This window comes from Esox lucius, chromosome 16, assembly GCF_011004845.1.
Source record: "Esox lucius isolate fEsoLuc1 chromosome 16, fEsoLuc1.pri, whole genome shotgun sequence".
Taxonomy (NCBI): Eukaryota; Metazoa; Chordata; class Actinopteri; order Esociformes; family Esocidae; genus Esox; species Esox lucius.
The window spans coordinates 20,267,384-20,289,085 of NC_047584.1; the positions used below are offsets into that span (position 1 = coordinate 20,267,384).

At 44.3% G+C, this 21,702-nt stretch overlaps 1 protein-coding gene across 2 annotated transcripts in view; it reads left to right on the plus strand.

Moving 5' to 3' along the window:
- mylka (myosin, light chain kinase a) overlaps positions 1-21,702 on the plus strand; it is a 59,155-nt gene that overhangs the window by 34,048 nt on the left and 3,405 nt on the right. For both annotated transcript variants that reach the window (XM_029125803.2, XM_020054906.3), the window contains 15 exons: positions 677-757; positions 1,143-1,945; positions 6,168-6,284; positions 6,889-6,957; positions 11,225-11,272; positions 12,602-12,729; positions 12,940-13,096; positions 15,353-15,658; positions 15,830-15,856; positions 16,049-16,133; positions 16,433-16,636; positions 17,276-17,493; positions 17,807-17,930; positions 19,395-19,547; positions 20,027-20,150. In XM_029125803.2, the coding sequence (XP_028981636.2) occupies positions 677-757; positions 1,143-1,945; positions 6,168-6,284; positions 6,889-6,957; positions 11,225-11,272; positions 12,602-12,729; positions 12,940-13,096; positions 15,353-15,658; positions 15,830-15,856; positions 16,049-16,133; positions 16,433-16,636; positions 17,276-17,493; positions 17,807-17,930; positions 19,395-19,547; positions 20,027-20,150 (2,644 nt within the window). The remainder of the gene's footprint in view (positions 1-676; positions 758-1,142; positions 1,946-6,167; positions 6,285-6,888; positions 6,958-11,224; positions 11,273-12,601; positions 12,730-12,939; positions 13,097-15,352; positions 15,659-15,829; positions 15,857-16,048; positions 16,134-16,432; positions 16,637-17,275; positions 17,494-17,806; positions 17,931-19,394; positions 19,548-20,026; positions 20,151-21,702) is intronic.

Consider the following 21,702-nt stretch of genomic DNA (forward strand, 5'->3'; position numbering starts at 1 on the left):
TCACACAGGTACAATAAACTACATGCTGGTTTTTGTTTTGGAATGTACTTCTGTGTTGTACAGTCTATTTTGTTTTGCCTTGCTGCTGCTTAAATATATTTTTTCCTTCGCTTTCTTGGCTGCTCTTTCAAGAACTTTAGGCAGGCCTAGACTGTTTGTATTACATTGCTTATACCAGTAGTTACTTATACGGTATATAATGTATAGAGACTACAACTAATGTATAAAACAGTCGTTAGATACAAGCATAATATAACTTATATAGGACATAACATAATACATTAATTTCACATTGTGAGAAGGTGTTTTCTTTTTTATTTAGCTTGTTCAGCAATTTCTATGGGGATTTGATTCCTTCACATGACTTCTCCTCATGCTCATTAATCTTTGTCTGCTTCTGGCATTGTATGGAACTTTAATTCCATGTTGTGTTATGCTGAAATACCTTAAAGCAGAAATCTTTTCACTTTCCATTTCTCCTGAACTGGACTGAATATGCTAAATACCGGAGTTGTAAAAGTTATGTTTTAAAGGTCACTGAGGTGCCCGGGCCTTATCTTGATTATATCAGTTTTAAAAGTGACTGTTTTACTGTACATGCAAGAGCCAGTTAAATTGAAACACTCCAAACTCAGAATTCCATCAACCTTTCCATCTACTTTCTCCTTTCTTTTAGGAACAAAGTAGGCGACTGCAGTTGTGTTGCCACTTTGCTGGTCAGTGAAGGTGCAGCAGTTTCCTGTGGAGACCAGCAAGCGTATGTAGCTAGTTGGCCCTACCCCATCACTGTCAAGGCCCCTCAGCCTGGGCTATTTTTACATCCTCCAGCCCCCCCCACCCAGCCCCTGGTTTCAAATCATCCTAATCCCCAAATATAACCAAACAAATTGTTTACAGTACCTCATCCAGCTGTGCCATTGTTCAAAGCCAGGGGCATTCACTGTGTTCAGGGTGCATGCCCTTATAAGGCTACTGAAGTCATCTGTGATGTAACACCATTTGAGTTGTGGTGCCCCCCCCCACCCCACCACCCCACCCCAATTAACCGTCAGAAGCTGAGTCTGAATCAGCCGGGGCTTTTAAACAACCCCTGTTTTTTTTTGTTCTCCTCCTCCGCCCCCTCTGTCTTTCGGCTGCTGCAGTCCTGAGCCTTGTCAGCGTGTGGGAGGAGTGGACGGGACAGTGCGAGGCAGAGGAGCAGCAGGCAGCAGCCACACTCAGAAGGAGCCCGAGGATTCCGAGGAGCCCAGCGCAGCCCGGGGACTCCTGAAAAGGCGCGTGGAGACCAAAGAGCACTGCGAGGACCAGATCCGTCTGCTGGAGGCTGAGCAGCGCGACTTCCGCACGGTGCTGGGCAGGAAAGTCACCACCAAAAGTGTCTCCGAGGAGGACCTGAAGGAGATCATGGCGGAACAGATGGACTTCAGGGGCCAGCTCAAAGGGGTCAAGCCGAAGACCCTGTCCATAGATGAGCGGAAGGTCAGCAGTCCCGCGCAAGTGGACTTCCGAGCCGTCCTGGGGAAGAAGGGGGGCGCCGGTGTCACCCCCCCGAAACCAGGAGCTGCATCCACTGAGAAAGCAGAGCCTGCAGATTTCAAATCGGTTCTGGCCAATAAGAAGAAGCAGACCATCCTGGAGAAGAATGGGGAGAGTCCTGCTTCAGGCCCTGCAGCAGCAACACCTAAAGCCCTCGGTCCTTCCCCTGACAAGAAGGACAAGGAGAAGAATGCAGTCAACTGCGTGGATGGTGGGATTATAGACAAGAAGAGTAACAACATTGGAAAGGAGCCTTGTTTTAGTCAGAAGCTGAGTGATGTGAGTGTGGTGGACGGGGCTCGCCTGAGGCTACAGTGTCAGGTGACCAGTGACCCCCCAGCAACTATAACCTGGACGTTAGATGGGAAGGTCATCAAACCCTCAAAGTTCATCAAGATTTCCAATGATGGTAAATATGCAGCCCACTGAGACACCAGCCCTGGTGTAATGCAAATGGCACCCTGTTCCCTTTCAGGTGCACTTTTGACCAGGGGACGCCCATTTGGGACTCGCTTTTCATTATTGTATAGTGCTGTGGAGAACTGGCGTCTTGTATTAGAAGTTGTCCATCTGTATTTCTTCTGGCCTGTCTGTCTCTGTGCCTCTGTCTCTGTGCCTCTGTCTCTGTGCCTCTGTCTCTGTGCCTCTGTCTCTGTGCCTCTGTCTCTGTGCCTCTGTCTCTGTGCCTCTGTCTGTGTGTCTGCGTGTCTCTGTGTGTGTCTGCGTCTCTCTGTGTGTCTGCGTCTCTCTGTGTGTCTGCGTCTCTCTGTGTGTCTGCGTCTCTCTGTGTGTGTCTGCGTCTCTCTGTGTGTGTCTGCGTCTCTCTGTGTGTGTCTGCGTCTCTCTGTGTGTGTCTGCGTCTCTCTGTGTGTGTCTGTGTCTCTCTGTGTGTGTCTGTGTCTCTCTGTGTGTGTCTGTGTCTCTCTCTGCGTGTCTGTGCCTCTCTCTGCGTGTCTGTGCCTCTCTCTGCGTGTCTGTGCCTCTCTCTGCGTGTCTGTGCCTCTCTCTGCGTGTCTGTGCCTCTCTCTGCGTGTCTGTGCCTCTCTCTGCGTGTCTGTGCCTCTCTCTGCGTGTCTGTGCCTCTCTCTGCGTGTCTGTGCCTCTCTCTGCGTGTCTGTGCCTCTCTCTGCGTGTCTGTGCCTCTCTCTGCGTGTCTGTGCCTCTCTCTGCGTGTCTGTGCCTCTCTCTGCGTGTCTGTGCCTCTCTCTCTGCGTGTCTGTGCCTCTCTCTCTGCGTATCTGTGCCTCTCTCTCTGTGTATCTGTGCCTCTCTGCGTGTCTGTGTCTCTCTCTCTGTGTATCTGTGCCTCTCTGCGTGTCTGTGTCTCTCTGTCATTTTAGCTGTCAGTCCGTCTGTGTGTGTGTGTGTGTGTGTGTGTGTCTTTTACTCCTGTCTTTCAGTCCGTCAGTCTGTGTATGAGTCTAAAAGTTTCCCCTCATGCTAAAGGGATTTCTTATGGGATACGATGGGAGTGCAGACCTTTACATAAGGGAGTCAATGTTGTCATAGCGTTGATTTGTTTTGTCATCGTTTCCTTGTAAACCCCCCCCCCCCCCCCACACACACACACACATATTTAAAACAGGGTATAAATAGAATATAGATCAGTAGAGATAAGAATAGCAAAAGGATTCCCTGTTTCTGGGCCCCTGGGGCTCCCTGACACAGACCGACATCATGCATGGTCCAGAAGGCACCCTATTCCCCAAATAGTGCACTACTTTTGACCAAGGCCCATAGGTATAAGGTTTCATTTGAAGCGCAGATATCCATAATCCCTGCTCTGTTATTTCAGGCAGCATGATGTGTGGATGAGCCGTGGAACCTTCTCCAGTTGCTTGGGTCCTGCCCCTCCTGCCCCGTAATGTACGCCAGCACAGTAAGAGTGCATCTGCGTGGCGGATGACAGTTAGTGCATAGTTTTCGGTTGGGCCTTGTGCTCACGTCAGAAGGCGACAACAGTGAGTTGCCTCCCAGTCAGAGTGCAGCCGAATGCCCCCGTGGGCCAGGGCGAGGGGGCGAATCATCCCCAGATCCCTGCAGCCACAAAGCCATGTCAAGGCCACCGTAATGACAATCCAGGTTAGGTTTACTGCGATAGGAGTGTGACAGTGGCATGCTCTCAGTGGATGGCTTTAAGGCTCTGAGATAGAAATGTACCAGTGTCGTTTACCTGTCTCGCACTGTGACAAATGGTGTATGTCAGAATGTTCTCATGGATGGCCTCACTGGGTAAGGTTGTGGGTTTCCATGCATCTGTGGTGTGTGTATACTGAGGCCCACTGTTCCAAATGTTGCCTGGGTGTGTCCGGGAGTGTTGCTTTTGGATGTTGGGTGTTTGACTTTCTCAAAACTCTCCTGGAGGCAGATATGCAGTGAAGATGAAGATCAAAGTAATTAGTTGACTAAGTTTAATTCTCTTACGTTAAGGTTGGGTCAACGGTTGTGGTCAGGCTGGAACAAGCCGTAACCATGGTGAAATGTCTACTTGGAGCATTCAGCCTGTTTCAATGTCCTGCGTCTATGAATTAGATACATTTCTGCGTTCAGGGCAGATCTGCCTCAAAGTCATGTTTGAGTAAGTGAAACTCCAATGTGCCAACCCTTAAGTGTGTACTGGGAGACAATGCTGGAGGTCTATCATATTCAGGGGCCAGTCCAGCTAAGGTCTGTGTGTACTGGGGGGTCATTATTGCTAAGGTCTGTGTGTACTGGGGGTCCACTCTAGCTAAGGTCTGTGTGTACTGGGGGTCCACTCTAGTTAAGGTCTGTGTGTACTGGGGGTCATTATTGCTAAGGTCTGTGTGTACTGGGGGTCCACTCTAGCTAAGGTCTGTGTGTACTGGGGGTCCACTCTAGCTAAGGTCTGTGTGTACTGGGGGTCCACTCTAGCTAAGGTCTGTGTGTACTGGGGGTCCACTCTAGCTAAGGTCTGTGTGTACTGGGGGTCCACTCTAGCTAAGGTCTGTGTGTACTGGGGGTCCACTCTAGCTAAGGTCTGTGTGTACTGGGGGTCCACTTTAGTTAAGGTCTGTGTGTACTGGGGGTCATTATTGCTAAGGTCTGTGTGTACTGGGGGTCCACTCTAGCTAAGGTCTGTGTGTACTGGGGGTCCACTCTAGTTAAGGTCTGTGTGTACTGGGGGTCATTATTGCTAAGGTCTGTGTGTACTGGGGGTCCACTCTAGCTAAGGTCTGTGTGTACTGGGGGTCCACTCTAGCTAAGGTCTGTGTGTACTGGGGGTCCACTCTAGCTAAGGTCTGTGTGTACTGGGGGTCCACTCTAGCTAAGGTCTGTGTGTACTGGGGGTCCACTTTAGCTAAGGTCTGTGTGTACTGGGGGTCCACTTTAGCTAAGGTCTGTGTGTACTGGGGGTCCACTTTAGTTAAGGTCTGTGTGTACTGGGGGTCATTATTGCTAAGGTCTGTGTGTACTGGGGGTCCACTCTAGCTAAGGTCTGTGTGTACTGGGGGTCCACTCTAGCTAAGGTCTGTGTGTACTGGGGGTCCACTTTAGCTAAGGTCTGTGTGTACTGGGGGTCCACTCTAGCTAAGGTCTGTGTGTACTGGGGGTCCACTCTAGCTAAGGTCTGTGTGTACTGGGGGTCCACTCTAGCTAAGGTCTGTGTGTACTGGGGGTCCACTCTAGCTAAGGTCTGTGTGTACTGGGGGTCCACTCTAGCTAAGGTCTGTGTGTACTGGGGGTCCACTCTAGCTAAGGTCTGTGTGTACTGGGGGTCCACTCTAGCTAAGGTCTGTGTGTACTGGGGGTCCACTCTAGCTAAGGTCTGTGTGTACTGGGGGTCCACTTTAGCTAAGGTCTGTGTGTACTGGGGGTCATTATTGCTAAGGTCTGTGTGTACTGGGGGTCCACTCTAGCTAAGGTCTGTGTGTACTGGGGGTCCACTTTAGCTAAGGTCTGTGTGTACTGGGGGTCCACTTTAGCTAAGGTCTGTGTGTACTGGGGGTCCACTTTAGCTAAGGTCTGTGTGTACTGGGGGTCCACTCTAGCTAAGGTCTGTGTGTACTGGGGGTCCACTTTAGCTAAGGTCTGTGTGTACTGGGGGTCCACTCTAGCTAAGGTCTGTGTGTACTGGGGGTCCACTCTAGCTAAGGTCTGTGTGTACTGGGGGTCCACTTTAGCTAAGGTCTGTGTGTACTGGGGGTCCACTTTAGCTAAGGTCTGTGTGTACTGGGGGTCCACTTTAGCTAAGGTCTGTGTGTACTGGGGGTCCACTCTAGCTAAGGTCTTTGTGTACTAGGTGGCCATTTTAGCTAAAGTCAGTGTGTACTGGGGGCCACTCTAGCTAAGATGTGTGTGTGTACTGGGGGCCACTTCAGCTAATGTAAGGTATCTTTGTACTTTGGGCACTGTGGCCTAGCTTTAAAAAAAGTTCCCATACGGAAGTGTTTGAAAACAAATATTTCCATTTCACCAGCTTATTGTAAGAAAACATGATTTTGCGTTTGTAATTGTTTTAAATGCCCAACTCAACAGAATCAGAGTATAGCAGTTATACTGTGTTTTTGTGTAGTTTGCCGAAATCTGTGTGTGTGCATAGTGGGGGGCTACTTCAGCTAAGCTTATCTGTGATGTCCTGGTGCCTCTCTAAGGTGTGTGTTTTCCTGCAGGAGGCCAGTGCTCCCTTACAATCGACAAGGCACTGCCTGAGGACGAGGGCCAGTACAAGTGCCGAGCGGAGAACTCAGCCGGTAAAGCAGAGTGTTCCTGCATGGTGCTGGTTGATGGTAAGTTGTTCCCGGGCACCTCCTCCGGCGCCCCGCTCCCATGGGTCCCCCACGGCCCTGCCGGTCGCCCCAGCCTCAGCCCAGGCACTTCCTGCAATTACAGCAGACAGATTAGCCGAGCTGGAGTTCCATCTCCAGGCCCACACTGCACGTCCGTTCCCCCAGCCCCCGCAAACAGGCCTGGGTCAAAACACCAGGCAGGCACGCACTGTTCAATACCACTTTAAGATTCATGCAGATTGCATGAGTTGAACCTTCACAGTTCATAAGGTGAACTCTCAATATACCACTACTGGTGATGTCGACACAAAACTGGGAGATGAAATGTTATTCAGCTAAATGAATCGAGATCAAATGCATTTTTGCTGAGACTGAGGTGGGTTACAGTGTCTGGATTATTTAGTCCACTAAAAATCGTCTACTGGGAATAATAGTATTTTAGTTAAATGCTCCAGTTGTGTAAAGCACAGTAAGATACAATGGTCCGTTTTTACCAGGCTAAACATTCACTAATAGCTTGTTACTGTATGAGTTTCAGCAGATAGGAGAGAAAGGGAAGTAAGAATGCACTGGAATGAGTCATTTTTGTTTTCCACGTCCGTAGATCCTACAGATACCAACTCAACAGCAGCTGACAAGAAGAGCAAGAAGCCATCCACCCCTACCTCTGAGAGTGAGTTTCCAAAATATGCGCTTCCTTATTTCCCAAAAAGGAATGGCGTGGGATCACTCTGTCTTTCCCACTGCTGCAGCCACCCGGCCTGCCTCTGATGGCGAGCTGGGGCCCTTTATAGCAAGCCGCATGTGAACAAAAAGAAAATATTGCTCTAACGGTTCAAATCTGACTCGCTCATTAAATCTGTCCACTCTCTCCTGTGAGTCTTCAGCTTGCAGTTTGTCGAGAACAATCGCGCTAGCTTTGAAATAACATGGAAATGGACCGGTTATGGACCAGTTATGGACCTGCTATCCAAGTGGTGTCTGTACCGTACGTTAGATTTATGCTAATAGAAAAAGTATGTTGACAAAGATTAGGGAGATATTCTTGTCTAAATGGTTGTCTGGAGAAACGCGTTTAGATAGGGGTTCTGTGGAGTTGTGTGCTGTACGCCGGCACATTCTTTTCCATGTGATTTAATGATGTAGGAATTAGCCCAATCCTCCTCCTGGATGAAGAACGCAGGGTTGACTTGACATAAAAGGCTTTGGATCATGCTCACTCAGGCGCTAGGCATGAAACATGTCCATTTATCCCTCCAGTCTGAAAGGTTCCTTCCAGGGGTCAGAGGTCATTAGGACACCCACTCCTCTGTGGTGTTTGACAGTGCTAATTGACTGCTATTTGTCTTTAAACCCGGGACACAAGCTGGAACTTAAAACCAGCCCAAGGAGAAAGGAGCGAGAGAGAAAGGGGAGGGAGAGCAAGAAAGAAAGAGACCCTTTGCATGGCTGCCTGGCTCACTCATCCTCCTCTCTCAGACTTCCTTGTAAGGCGCTTGTCTGCCTGCTCTTCAGCCCTTTCTTGATTCAGCCAGATGCGCACACACACTCTGGACTTTTTTTTTTCAATACTCTGAGGTTCTGCAGAAAATCGGCCAGCTTTGGGATACGCTTTTGTCCTTCTGGAATGTGGCATGATCCGAACAAGCTCTGAAAGACAGAGCAGGAAGTGTGTTTTAATAAAAGCACGAGGCTGAAACCTGACATGAGAGCCGCTGATGATTAGTCAAGGCTACTCGATTTATGTCGATGAATTCCCAAGTAGGAGAGATTTCAAAAGAAATAAATGTGTTTATAATCCAGAGATTTGGAAGTGATTCATTCACATCAGTGTTACCCTAGGATATGGATCAAGTCATTTGAAGCATATAATAACCTTGATGAGGATACGGTTGTTTGGTTTTTACAGTGATATTGGTTATTTTCAAAGGTAGTAGAAAGCAAGCCTTGCTGCACTATGTGAAGTAGCTGTGTATGCTGATTCACCGTTCTGCACAGAACATTACCAAGAGGTGACTTACTAAACCCTGCAATGGCTTTTTCTACGTAAATGTAATGTTCAGTTGATTCAGCTTTTTCAATCTCAGCAACGCATCCCGATTAATTGTCATTTTGTGTCATGGTTTTCCTGAGGCCGTCCCTGTTGCTTGTGCTTGTGTCGTATATCTACCTCCAGTCACAGAGCATGGTGAACCATGGGAAATGGTGGTGTAGTGCTGTGAAAACAAGCAGCTTTTTCATCCCGGCTGGAAAACTCTAACCCCTTCACATTTATTTAACTTCGCCCTGGGGCCACAGTCCAGCATCACAGGGCCCTGTGGAGCTCAGATTGCACTGTCCCATCTGGATGTTAAACCTGTCCTCTCCCGAAAGCTCTCCTACTCTGACCTACACTCCTCTCCATCTTTCTCCTCTCCATTTTTCACCTCCCCATCTTTCTCCTCTCCTGGAGCACAGTAGGGAATGTCAGCGAGGTTGCCTGCATCCTACAGTTCATAGATCAAACTGCTTTCACCCGTGCTTCTAGTGCTCCTGACAACTTTTAACAATGCTTGCAAAGTGAGGTGCAGTGTACTCTCTGTTATGACAGACAGAGTGCTCATCTAGGGATTTGGTGGTTTTGGACGCTGCCGTTTCCCAGATGCTGTGTGTTTAAGACATAATTGTGACTTGAGCCTTTGCACTGGCTCCGCATAGTCCAAACAAAGCGCTAGATTGGAGTGACTGTCTTAAAGCCTCTCAGAAGGAACCAGACAAGGGGTGAATGGACCCTGGGAAAGGGTCAAGTCGATGTTCGTCTTGTCAGCTTTTAAATGTCTCAAACTGCATGACATGATACAACTGCTCTTCATCTCACCACCCTGGCCTATATAGACCAGAAACCATTGACCCTAATGTCCTGTGAAGTGCTGGCGATTCTCTGTTCTGCTGGTTCACGAGAGGTTTTCAGTTTCATTGACATATAGTTGAGTTTATTTCTATTGAAAGTAAGAGGAAGTTAATGCAGAGCAGCGTTTTGCATTGGTAGGGGATCCATTCTTAGGTAGATGTCTCCAAGGGTAAAGTTTACTCTGTATAGATCTTAGATAGACCTCCCCTCCCCCTAGTTGAGAAAATGCCAAACAACCAAGATCCTCATCTACAAGTTACTTCTCCCTTCACTGAAAAGAGGCCAGTTCCTTCTGGGCTGTAGATCAAGACTGGGTTGTGAGTGACTAATGGTTTTGTCACAAATGACAAAGGCCTCAAGGCTGTTCTAGGTTTGAGAGCTTCTGGTGCAGATGTTCTTGTGGGACATTACACAATGTATCATTTTTATGGTGCTGGAGTAATCCATTTGCTACCAGAGTCGATTCTTACCTTAAACAGCTGTTCCATTTCTCCAGTGCTCCAAGATTTGTTGCATGTCCCAATCTCTGATAAATGTCTTCCACTAGGCCTTTTGTCAAATTGCTGTCATTATTTTTAAGAATACACCAAAGAGTTGAACTTGAGATGGCTGAATTATCTAGCGTATATGCTGCATCAAAGCCCAACAGTATTACTACTGAGTATAAACAATTATTTGGTTGTTTTTCCTCAAAGTGCTTGAAGGCTGAAAGCAGTAGTTTAGTTAAAGGTCCAACTGACCTGTGGCATGTGAAAACTTTACAACAGGACCAATGAAGCATTTGTTTGTCTCAAGTTCCCTACTTGTTTACGAAACTTCCAAAGATGATTGTGCGTTTCCCATCTTAACACAGTGTACCATTTGTGTATGTTGTTGTTAAAGCTTGTTTGTTGGCTTTTCCTTGTATTCGACACAACAAAAATGGTGTGTTGTAATGACAATGTGTATTCTCAAACTGAAAAAGCAACTGTAGATGTTTATTTGGCTGTATTATACTTTTATCAACTTGAAATATTGAAGTTTAGTTCCCTGATTATTTGGAATGGTGGGTAAAAATAGCTTTGTGTTGGAAAAGGGATGTTTCTTTTTCCAGTGAGAGGATAGGAGGAGGAGAAGAAGAGCTCTCATGCAAACAAAAAGAGCGAAAGAAAAGTTACTTTGAGAGCAATGAGCTTAAACATTAATTGGTTCATATTCTCAGTGTTGTTCTTCACTCTCTGTGCATTAGTTAGTTTTCCTGGCACATTGTTTCCTGACAGCAATCAAATGTTAAAATAAATAGTGCCAAGAGCTATTTCCTGGTATAGTTTGGAACTATTTTTAGCATTACCAAAAAAGGCAAATACCAAAGGACATAAGCACAGAGGTAGTCCTTCTTTCTCCAGGGACAAGAGGATAGTTCCCTCCCTAATGTTCACTGATCACACACAGTTTTTCCCATATACTGTCCTGGGAACTAACGGTGGGACTTTCTAAGGTTTTAAATTCATTCAAGTGTCTACGTTGACTTAATGTTTCATAGGTCATTTACTATAATGACATAGGACTACAGACAAATATATTAAACAATGACTGTGAATGACTAATGTGTTGTACTCCCCACAGTATGTGTGCTGTCAGAGGTTGGATCTCAAACTGAACAGGTGTTTCCAACTTGTGGTAAATGAGCCGCACAACTGCAATCTGTATCCATGTTTTGACCAAATCAGCCTGATTGTCAAAAGTAACAACTTGGTAACAGGGATTCCAGTTTAATCAGTGCAGGCCTAATTTGACTGATTATGTTGGGGGTAATGAACAAGAATGAACAATATGAACAGCTTTGCTAATCCTCCCTGATCTTGTCGCTCACCATACTGTCTGATATCATTCAATGTATGCAAAATTGCATGCTCACGATTTGCCGATTTCTCTCTTTTTGGATCAATATGCTCATTTCAGTTGAACAATTGCATTGAAGATTCACGCACAGGATTTGTATCAAAGCTCCTAATTGGTTCCGTAATGTATTGTATTTTCCAATTTTAAACTTCAATCTTATTTTTTCCAGGTGAGGCAAGGATAAAGAAACCAAATACCAAGACACCTCCTAAACAGGGTAAGAAATTCTATTCCATCAACATTTTTACACAGGGATGTTTCAAACTATGAGTACTGGTCTTGAACTTACTTCCCTGAGGCCGTGTTTACCCTGTTCATTACATTTGAAAAGATATAAGTGATTCTATATCAGCACTACTACCCTATACATAAAGACAGCACATGGAATTACTTTGTCCTGACTCATCTGGAATAATTCAGCATTTGCATTAAGGGATTTTCTCTACGAGCCGAAACAGTGAATTCAGTCATTTTAATCAGATGTCCGGTCAGTCCTTTCACAGACGACAATTTGAGACATTATTTCCACAGCAAAATGTCATTGAAAACGCATGCGTTTTTGTTTTGTATTCTTGACTACATTGTCTATCATTTTTACGTTTCATTAAACCGAAAAGTCAGGAAAGAGTTATAGAAGAGCTTTTACTGACATAGCGCTGTGCCGGATTCAAAACCACTCTGTAGGACTTGATCCTTACTGGAGGCAGCGACTTAGACCTCTCAACCACCCTACAGTGCCAACCATCCTTGCCGAACTTGCGCATGGTTCATGCTTCATGTGATAGAAATCTGAACTCACTACCACCATCATAGAAGCTCACTGAATGAGACATTGCTGCTGATACGTGGTCTCACATTCCTGCCGGCAGGGGACCAATAGCACTGACAACCGTTTAACTAAGTGTAAGTATCGGATGAACCCGCCTCGTGGAGAGAATTTCCCAGATGTAAAATTCTCTGCGGTACTGCTTTGGGGAGCATGATGAAGTCCTGGACCGTAAGAACTCGAAGGAGAACGAGTCTCACAGCGTCATCAGTAGAGTGTAGATGAACCCGTTTCCTGTGCTCCTATTCAACAACCGTGATAATTAGTTCAGGTAGCCCAGATGGGCTAATCTTTGTGTCAGACCGTGGCTGTATCCTGCTGCCCTAACCAAAGCTGGCAGTTCAAATCCCTGCTTTGGCAGCCATCTGGGGGTGCCTCTGACAGTAATGGGAGATCCTCGTCCTCACTGTGTGGATGTGAAAGCCAAACCTCCATCTAAAACCAAGAGCTTGGGTAGCAGCTGTTGTTCACCGGGAGGAGCTTTAAGGTGTTAGCAAGGTGACGATATAGGCGAGGCAGAAAGTCAGGGGGCTGTCAAACCGTCTCAGCCTCCAGATTAATGACCACACTGTGGGCTGGGGGAGCAAGACGAGTAGTGGAGTGCTGGTTGTCCGCCGAGGTTGGTTCGAAATATGGATGGAGATGTTCCAGACTGAAGTGTTTGTGTGTGTTTGTGTGGCTGTGTTTGTGCGTGTGTGTGTGCATGTGTGTGTCGTCCAGCTATGCCCCCCCAGATTGTTCAGTTCCCTGATGACATGAAGATTCTGGCAGGAGAGAAGGTGGAAATTCTCTGCAAGTTTGGAGGAGCTCAGCCAATCAACTGCACCTGGCTCAAGTTTCGCAAACCAGTAAGGACCAGTCTGTATCCCTTTCCAGTGCCAAATATTTTTATATAAGATATTACTGTATATAGACTTAATATAAGTTATTTCCTTATCATATAAATTAAACTTGATACTTAACAACTATAGAAATTCAAGGATGAAGCTTTCTCCTCATTGTGCACTTCAACACGTTTTACCTCACACATGTTCTTCTTGGTGCTGTCTTTTCAACAGATCCAAGAGGTTCAAGGTGATCTAACAATTGTGACCACCGAGACCAGCAGCAAATTGACAATTGCTGACAGCCAGCAGGAGCACTGTGGCTGCTACACCCTCGAACTGCGAAACAGCTATGGCCTGAGACAGGCTGCTCTCAACCTTACCATTGTTGGTACGCTCCATTTCAAAAGCCGTGTTGAATTCCAGTCGTAGTCAGTCAAGAGCTGCATCTGACAAATTCAGCAAAGTGGACACTGCAATCTTTTTTTTTTTTTTTTTTACTTTGTCAAAAGCATTTTGCAGGTAATAAAAAAAGGTCAGCTATTTGAAAATGAATAGGTCCATTATAATTCCGACTTCGCCTTGAAACGCTTAAAACTGGCCTGTGTTTTTGTTTACCCCTTACAGATTTTCCATCGAAAAGTCTCAAAGGGGCCAAATTTGGCCACCCCTTTCTAGCTGAGATTCAGAACACCACTAAGAGTGGAGGAAGTATTTCCCTGTATAACACAATCATATCATATGGTATAATCCTTGATTTAAAGCCTAAGCTGCTACTGATACCAATCCACTATCATTAAGAGCGGACCTGTAGCTTTGGGGAATGTTATTGAGGAAGGGAAGGCACTCAGGCTGGGCCGGCTCTCCAGATCCAAACACTAACAGGCCGCGGCAGGGATCTCCAATGGCCTTTTAAGGTTGTGCTTTCTCTCCAGCTGTTGGTTTAATATGAGGTCCTTTGCCTCCTCTGTCACAGTGGAGTGTATCCAGTTTGACTCAGAGAATAAGCCGCAGACAGGGAACGAAGAGTTATGAAGCGGCTCCACATAAACGCACCCGTTAACATCCCCCAGAGAACTGTTAATAGCTCACTGTGAGAGGCACAAGGAGGTGGTTAGACCCTTGTAAAAGGCCACCGCGTAGATGCTTGGGATGTAGGATACAATCCTCACGTTACGTTTATGTCCCTGCACTGCATGTATGGAGGGTTTTTCATGTCATAAGTAACCCCGACCTCCTTGGCAATGACATTGACTCGTCCCCCCCACCAAAAGCTTTTGGAATCAAGCTGAGGTCTTCGTCGTGGATTCATTAGGTATTTTACGGGGGGGGGGTACTAAGGATTAACTGGGGGGTATGTTTGTAACAGCTTGGGTAACATGGCATCCCTCTAAACAAAGCAGGGCGATTAATGTGGACTGGACCAAGCTGACTGTCTGGGCCGTATCATCTGACACCAACAATGCATGATACGGATCGCCCACTGTTGAGCATGCCTGTCTTGTGGCAGTCGCTTTCCACACATACAGCCTCCTGTGCTGTGGCTATAATGGAGAGCCACCATTACTTTATATGGCAAAACTGCTGTTGAAGAATGGACCCGGCGGTTTAAAAGCAGCCACTATAGCCAAACAGGAACACCACCGCAGCGTGCCACTAATGAATGGATCCTTTTCTGGATCTGTTCGGTCCTCCATCGATATCCGGTGGTTAATCACAAACTTCACATTTGTCTGGCAGCTGGCTGGGTGGTCACCTGGTGGTCATCTGGTGGTCATCTGTCTAATCCCATGAGGGATTATCACTGAATAACTCCCACCTTCTGGATGTTTGCTGAATTACAGAAACAATGCGTTCGCATCAACTCCCTCTTTTACTTTCCCTTTCGGTCGATCAGCTTACGAATGCTCTAAAAACAAATTGCACTTTAGATGGCACAGTGTTTCCTAGCACAATTCAGTGCTTGTTTTCTTACCAGAAAGAAATTGGATAAACTGTGTACATTTTAACTAACCAGGAAATGACTGATGGGTTTCGCTTGCCCCTGTCTGCCGTTGCTTATTTGAAGAGAATTTAACACGTATCACAGCGACACCTTCTGTTGGCCAATAGAAATTCAGCATTTTAGGATGTGCATTTGTATGCACGCAAAATAATTTATATTGCGTAAATTCTGTGAAATACTATCATTCCATTTGAAATTGTTTTTATTTGAAAATACTATTATGTCATTATTATTATTATCAGTATTTCAAATAATGACATTTAAATGCTCAATATTAAATATAAAATGTTTAATATTCAAATAAAATACTTTTTTGGGGGGTAGCATACAGAGATCCACTGGTCTGAACCGCTTCCTCCAATTCTGTGTGCTTCTGCATTTCCTTTAAATAATTTTTGCCGCCCTGTGTCAGCTGAATGAGTGACCGACTGGCTTCCTATTGATATTTCTTATACAACACTACAGAAAATAGGGAAGTATATATTAATATACCTTTTATATTATATTAGGGTCCCTAAAGCTCTGGGCGAATGTAGAGTATTGTAGAGGACATCGGGTTCAGTTTGTGAGCCACCCAGGAACAGGTTTGTGAGCCACCCTGAACACAACCTTGTAACTCTCTGCAACCCCCTTGTGTTCCAGACAAACCTGATCCCCCTGCGCGTGTTCCTGCCGCCTCAGACATCCGTCGGTCCACCCTCACGCTGTCATGGTATGGCCCCACCTACGATGGCGGCAGCGCGGTCCAGTCATACAACCTGGAGATATGGAACTCCGTGGACAAGGAGTGGAAGGAACTGGCCTCCTGCAACAGCACCTCCTATAATGTCCAGAACCTGCTGGGTCAACGTCAGTACAAGTTCAGAGTGCGGGCTGTCAATATCTACGGCGTCGGGGAGCCCAGTGCAGAGTCAGAGGCTGTCACCATGTTGGAGGAGGATGTTGAGGGTGAGCACCCCCTAGTGGCCTTTGTGGTGTGTTACACCTGATTGGTAACTATTATAATGACACTCACTTGTAACAACCTGATCCCTTTGTCAGACTTTGATTCATACTAATGATTACTAATTGTAATTCAATCTAATGACTAACAACACACTTTGTAATTTTATCCATCAGAAAAGGAGGAGGTTGAGGATGAAGAAGGTATGTTTGTGTCAGCAATACGTTCAGATGTAATTTTGTCCTTAACAAAATATGTTTGGTAGAACCTTCTATGAAGTACATACTTACCCTCCATTATAACATTCTCTGTGAAATTTGTTATGGACTTAGCAATGTGTTCTGTCAGTGACTCTAAGCAGTAATAACGACTCATAAGCATGTGCTTCTGTTCAGATAAAGAGCCAGACTATAGGGATGTCATCGTTAGAACAGATGTGAAGGTCAAGGATCTGTATGATGTGGAGGAGAGACTTGGAACGTGAGTACCCAGAAATCAACAACACTTCCAACTCAAATGGCTCCCTATTCCTGTGGTGTTCTACTTTTAACTGGCCCTGACCAAATGTAGTGTACTGTGTATAAATGTTGTAGGGATGTTTACAGTGTGTTGGACAGTAATGTGTTTATCTATGTAAACGCAAGTATTTGACTTAAACATCGAGATGTAGGGTTGCAGCCTTCTGGTCTGGCTGCAGTATGTCAAATGTGTATGGTTTTCATTCAAGATTTTCTCTGTGTTATACTCACAAAACATGATTTAACCATAATTTGTTTTAGGGGGAAATTCGGACAAGTATTTAAACTTTTGGAGAAGGCAACGAAAAAGACTTGGGCTGGAAAGTTCATTAAAGCCTATTCTGCCAAAGAGAAAGAAAATGTAAGACAAGAGATTATGATAATGAACTCCCTCCATCATCCTAAACTTGTCCAGTGCGTAGATGCATTTGAAGGCAAGTCAGACATCGTCATGGTTTTGGAAATGTGAGTATATTTAATTTTAGCCAGGCCTTACAAAACTTTGTTTTTATTTTGTTTAACTTCATTCCCTGTACAGTTCACCATTGTTGATATTACATTATTAGTGGTTATAATTATTTTTCACAAGCAAGTAATTGTTCTTTTTAATCTGGTGAGGCATGGAAAAACTTTGCTTGCCAAGTTTTTTGAGAAATGTAAACACAATGGACTGTTTCCTCTATCGTTTTCATTGTATTATTGAATTGTTGCCTGACACAAGAACATTTAACTCAGTTGACCCTCTTAATTAGGACAGGATTTTTCTCTTTTTGTAATTCAAACTAGGATTTTATTTTATTTTTTAACTGAATCTATGCTATACATGTAGTAATTCTATTAGAGATTAACATTCCCACCTATTTTATTCTATCTATTCTATCAGTTGTTTACATTTCAGACTTGAGGATATGTTCATAAAACAGATAATAATAATAATAATAATAATAATAATAATTAAAGAAAAAAACACTCAGACATCTGTTGTGACACTAGGTGAGAACCACTGATTTAGAATGTCATGTTTTTTATACGCTGTGAACGATGTCCATGTTTGGCTGCGTTGCGTTTAGAAGATCTCAGCCATCATAATTTTTTACTCTGCAGGATCTCTGGCGGGGAGCTGTTTGAGCGTATCATCGATGAGGACTTTGAGCTGACGGAGAGAGAGGTCATTAAGTACATGCTGCAGATCGTGGATGGGGTTCATTACATCCACAAGCAGGGCATCGTCCATCTGGATCTCAAACCTGAGAATATCATGTGTGTCAACAAGACTGGCAGCACCATCAAACTCATTGACTTCGGCCTTGCACGCAGACTAGGTATCCAGGCCTATTATCACAATACAAAGTTAGCCTGAAGACAATGTTAGGCATCATGTACACTGAACCGTTTTACAGTTAGTGTTGCCAAATTTTGGTCACTTTCCAAGAATGCCAAGGTTTCCCAAACATCTCAGTTGGAAGATTCACAGATGTGTAGCTCATTACGTCCTGATATCACCAAGATAAAAAATAATTTTCCAACGCTATTTAGAATAAGAGCACAATCTTTTCAGTATCATCCTATTGTAATGAATTTACAAGAAACAACCGTATTTCATTCTTGAAACCCTTTTCCTTTGTGTGCTCCTAGAAAGCTCTGGAACATTGAAAGTTCTGTTTGGAACCCCTGAGTTTGTGGCACCAGAAGTGATCAACTATGAAGCAATTAGTTACCCAACTGACATGTGGAGTATAGGGGTCATCTGCTACATTCTGTGAGTGACAACCTACCATTTTAACCATGTTCAACTAACAGACAACAACATTTCAACAAACTATCAGTTAACCATAAACCTAACCTTAACCCTTATCCTAACTCCAAACTTAAACCTGACCTCACCCTTAAACCTAACCATTAACCAACCCCTAACAGTAAACCTAGCAATATATTGCAGTAACTGTTGATTGCTTTGTTGGGAGTGTAAGCATTTGTAGATCAACAATAGTGGACTATCCAAATAGTGGACTAACTATGCTCACAGAAATGGGTACTTTCCATGACAGCCAAGCAGTTTGAGCCTTTTCATGCTCTAGGATTGTAGACAGTAGATGCGGGGCACCTGATAACCTCTAGTGCCTTAAGCCTTTCTGAGGCTCCTCCGTTTACAAAGACATATTACACACTACATACGTAAGTGTTACAAGTAAAGCTTCTGTACACTCTGATTTCCTCTGTTGCTTCAGAGAAATGTAGGCTTGCCAAAATCAACTGTTTGGTACATTAAGAAGGATAAGAAAGGACTTGTTTGCTCAACAATGGTAGATGACCTGATAGACCAAGGAAGAAATTCTACAGTGGATGACCAAATAATGCTCAACATCATGAAGAAAAATACAAAATGGCTGACAGACCAGGAACACTCTCCAGGAAGTTGATGTGGAAGTGTCAGCCAGCAGTGTGATGAAATCTCAAGTGTACAGAAGCATTCTGACTACTCCTATACAACCATATTTCACAATACTCGTTAGATGGCACTTATCGTTGCAGGAGTACAATGACCCCAAACATACTGCTAAAGCAACCAAGAGTTTTTCCGGGGCGAAGAAGTGGAATTTTCTTTAATGGTTAGGGCAGTTACCTGATCTTAACAAAACTTGTGCATGCATTTCACTTGTTGAAGACAGGACTATAGGCAAAAGTGGCCCAAAACAACCAGGAGCTAAAGGTGGCTGCAATACAGGCCTGGCCGAGCATCACCAGGGAAGATACCCAGTGTCTGGTGATGTCTATGGGTCTTAGACTTCAGACAGTCATCACATGCAAAGGATTTGCCACCAAGTACTAAATATCATAACTTTGTTTAAGATTATGTTCATTTAAAGAGTGCTAATTTGTCAAGTAACTTTGTCCCCTAAAATGGGAGGGACCATGTACTGTATAATAGTACTGTTTTTCCTACATGGTTACCGTTTATGGATGTATATATTCACAAATTACAGCTGGCAGTCTGCCTTATTAACACATTAATTTTAAATCCAATGTCCTGGAGTACAGAGCCAAAACAATAACACTTGTGTCGCTGTCCAAATACTTATGGACTGCACTTTTTATTCAACGTGGGGGGGGGGGGGGGATTGTCCAATGAGACTGTCTTGAAAAAGGATGAACACTTACTAATAATTGTTTGTCTCTCTCCTTTCCTCCCATATTTCCTCTCGCCCTTCCCTTATCCCCTCAGGGTGAGTGGCCTGTCCCCATTCATGGGGGACAATGACAACGAGACCCTTTCCAACGTGACCTCAGCCACTTGGGACTTTGAAGACGATGCCTTCGATGAGATCTCGGATCACGCCAAAGACTTCATTACCAAGCTGCTGAAGAAGGATATGAAGTAAGCAACATGCTGCTCTCTGAAGTAATACCATGTTTAAATACCCTATTCCCTATATAATGCACTACTTTACCATACCTTTCCATAGATAATGGAAAATTGAGTGCACTGTTGGACATAGTCCCGGGTTTTAAAAAAGTTTTGATTTTAAATACTTTAGAATGGCTTGAATCCGGATGGTTACAGGGCCAATACACAATTAGTGAAATAGCTATCCAATTCAATGCCCCATTTGCTTGGAATTTACAAGAACATTTGCCTTTGAATAACCTGGTAAAATAAAGTTAAGATATTAATTGGGAGCTTCCCAAATGGCTCTATATACCCCATGTTTTGTTCTACTTTTTAACAAGTCTCTGGATAAATGTAGTCACCAAAAATGGAACAGTGCACCATTTGGGACACATAGCCATTTCAGTGTAAACAGTGAGAGTGGAGTCTTGGCACCTCAGAATGTTCATGTGTTTCTGTCACCGCAGAGCCAGACTAACATGTGCTCAGTGCTATGAACATCCGTGGCTAAAACAAGACACTGGCAAAATGGAGGCCAAGAAGTTGTCCAAGGAGAGAATGAAGAAATACATCTTAAGAAGGAAATGGCAGGTAAGTAAAAGCAGAACAAATCATGTCCAAAATCACCTTCCCCATACAATGCACTACTTTTGACCTGAGCCCAATGTGCCTTGGTCAGAATGAGTGCACAGTATGGGACAGAGTGCCATTTTAGACACAGGCCATGCCTCCTGTTACAGATCAACATATGGCCATCAATTATCAGGAGATAAGCTCTGCAGAACTATAATAAAACATTTCTGCAACACTAGAATAGCAATCCAAGAAAAACAAGAAAAGGAACCAGACAAACCTAATTCGGCCAGCCCGCCATTAGAAGGGATGAATGTTGTTGACCTTGCTGGAGCCAGCAATGTTTTAGTCTATCCTGAACAAATCCTGATGCGTAATATGTTTTGGGCCATTTCATTTCCTGGCACAACAACGTCGGCTCTTCTTTCATTCGTGAATGACATTGATGCAATAACTATCAATATAGGTGACGATAACTGACTTCTTCGATCAAGTGAGAAGACAAGAGAATCATGGAAACCCCTCCTCTTATACTGTTCAAGGCGTTGTGATCTACTGTGTATTATCCCAAAAAGCATGCACGGATGAGTACTTTGAAAATCCACCAGAAATAGTCGCAATATAACACAATATAAATAATTTTAGGCTCACTACAACGTAGCTACTGAAGGTTGTAGCCAGCAATGTTTTTGTCTATCCTGTACAAATCCTAATGCATAATTTGTTTTGACTAAGGCAAGGCTCAAACACCGATCCCCTGCATGGCAGTCCGCATCTCTAACCATTACACTATTTAACAAGGGGTAGTCAGTCAGTCACTCAGTAAGATACATTTTCTCTCCTTGGCCGTCTCTGCTTTACATAGGACAATGTATGAATTGTGCTATATAAATAAACTTGCTTGCTTGCTTGCTTACGCGGTCTGGTTGAATTAGTCAGTCTGTCACCGATCAAAAAACAAATATTAATCATAAATCATAATTTTGAAGTCAGAAGATTTGACAGCCATGTGTTTAACATTCAGTTGAGTTAGGAACACACCCACGGATGTACCAATGCCATGGCATCAGATCTTCAGTAACAACTGATTTATTTCATTTTAACTAAACTTACGCTCAGCATTCTGGACTTGACTGCAACGACTCTGACACAGAGAAACAGAGTATTGTGTAATCTTCCCCTTTGCTTTGTACTGTTTGGGGACCCAGGGGAAGACGGTTAGGCACTCTTGGGGAAAATAAAATTGCTGAGGCTATCTCAGCTGATTTGACAAAGATATGTAAGTTCATGACCCTTAGGAGCGAAGGGGGAGGTTTTGATGTGGTTGGTCCATGAGGAGAAAAGAAAGCAAAAAATTAAAGTATTACTTTGGAAAAATGGAGCTTGAAACTTGGACTTACCTTGTGCACTCATACAGTAAAACCTGGAACGATTACCTTTATTTTAAATAGAATTTACCTATCTTGAAGGCGACATCCTCAGGGTTCAAGTTTTCTAAACATGTTTTTATTGGCATGTATTGTACTAGCACCATAAGTCAGAGGCTTGTATTTTCAATAGCCATCTATTC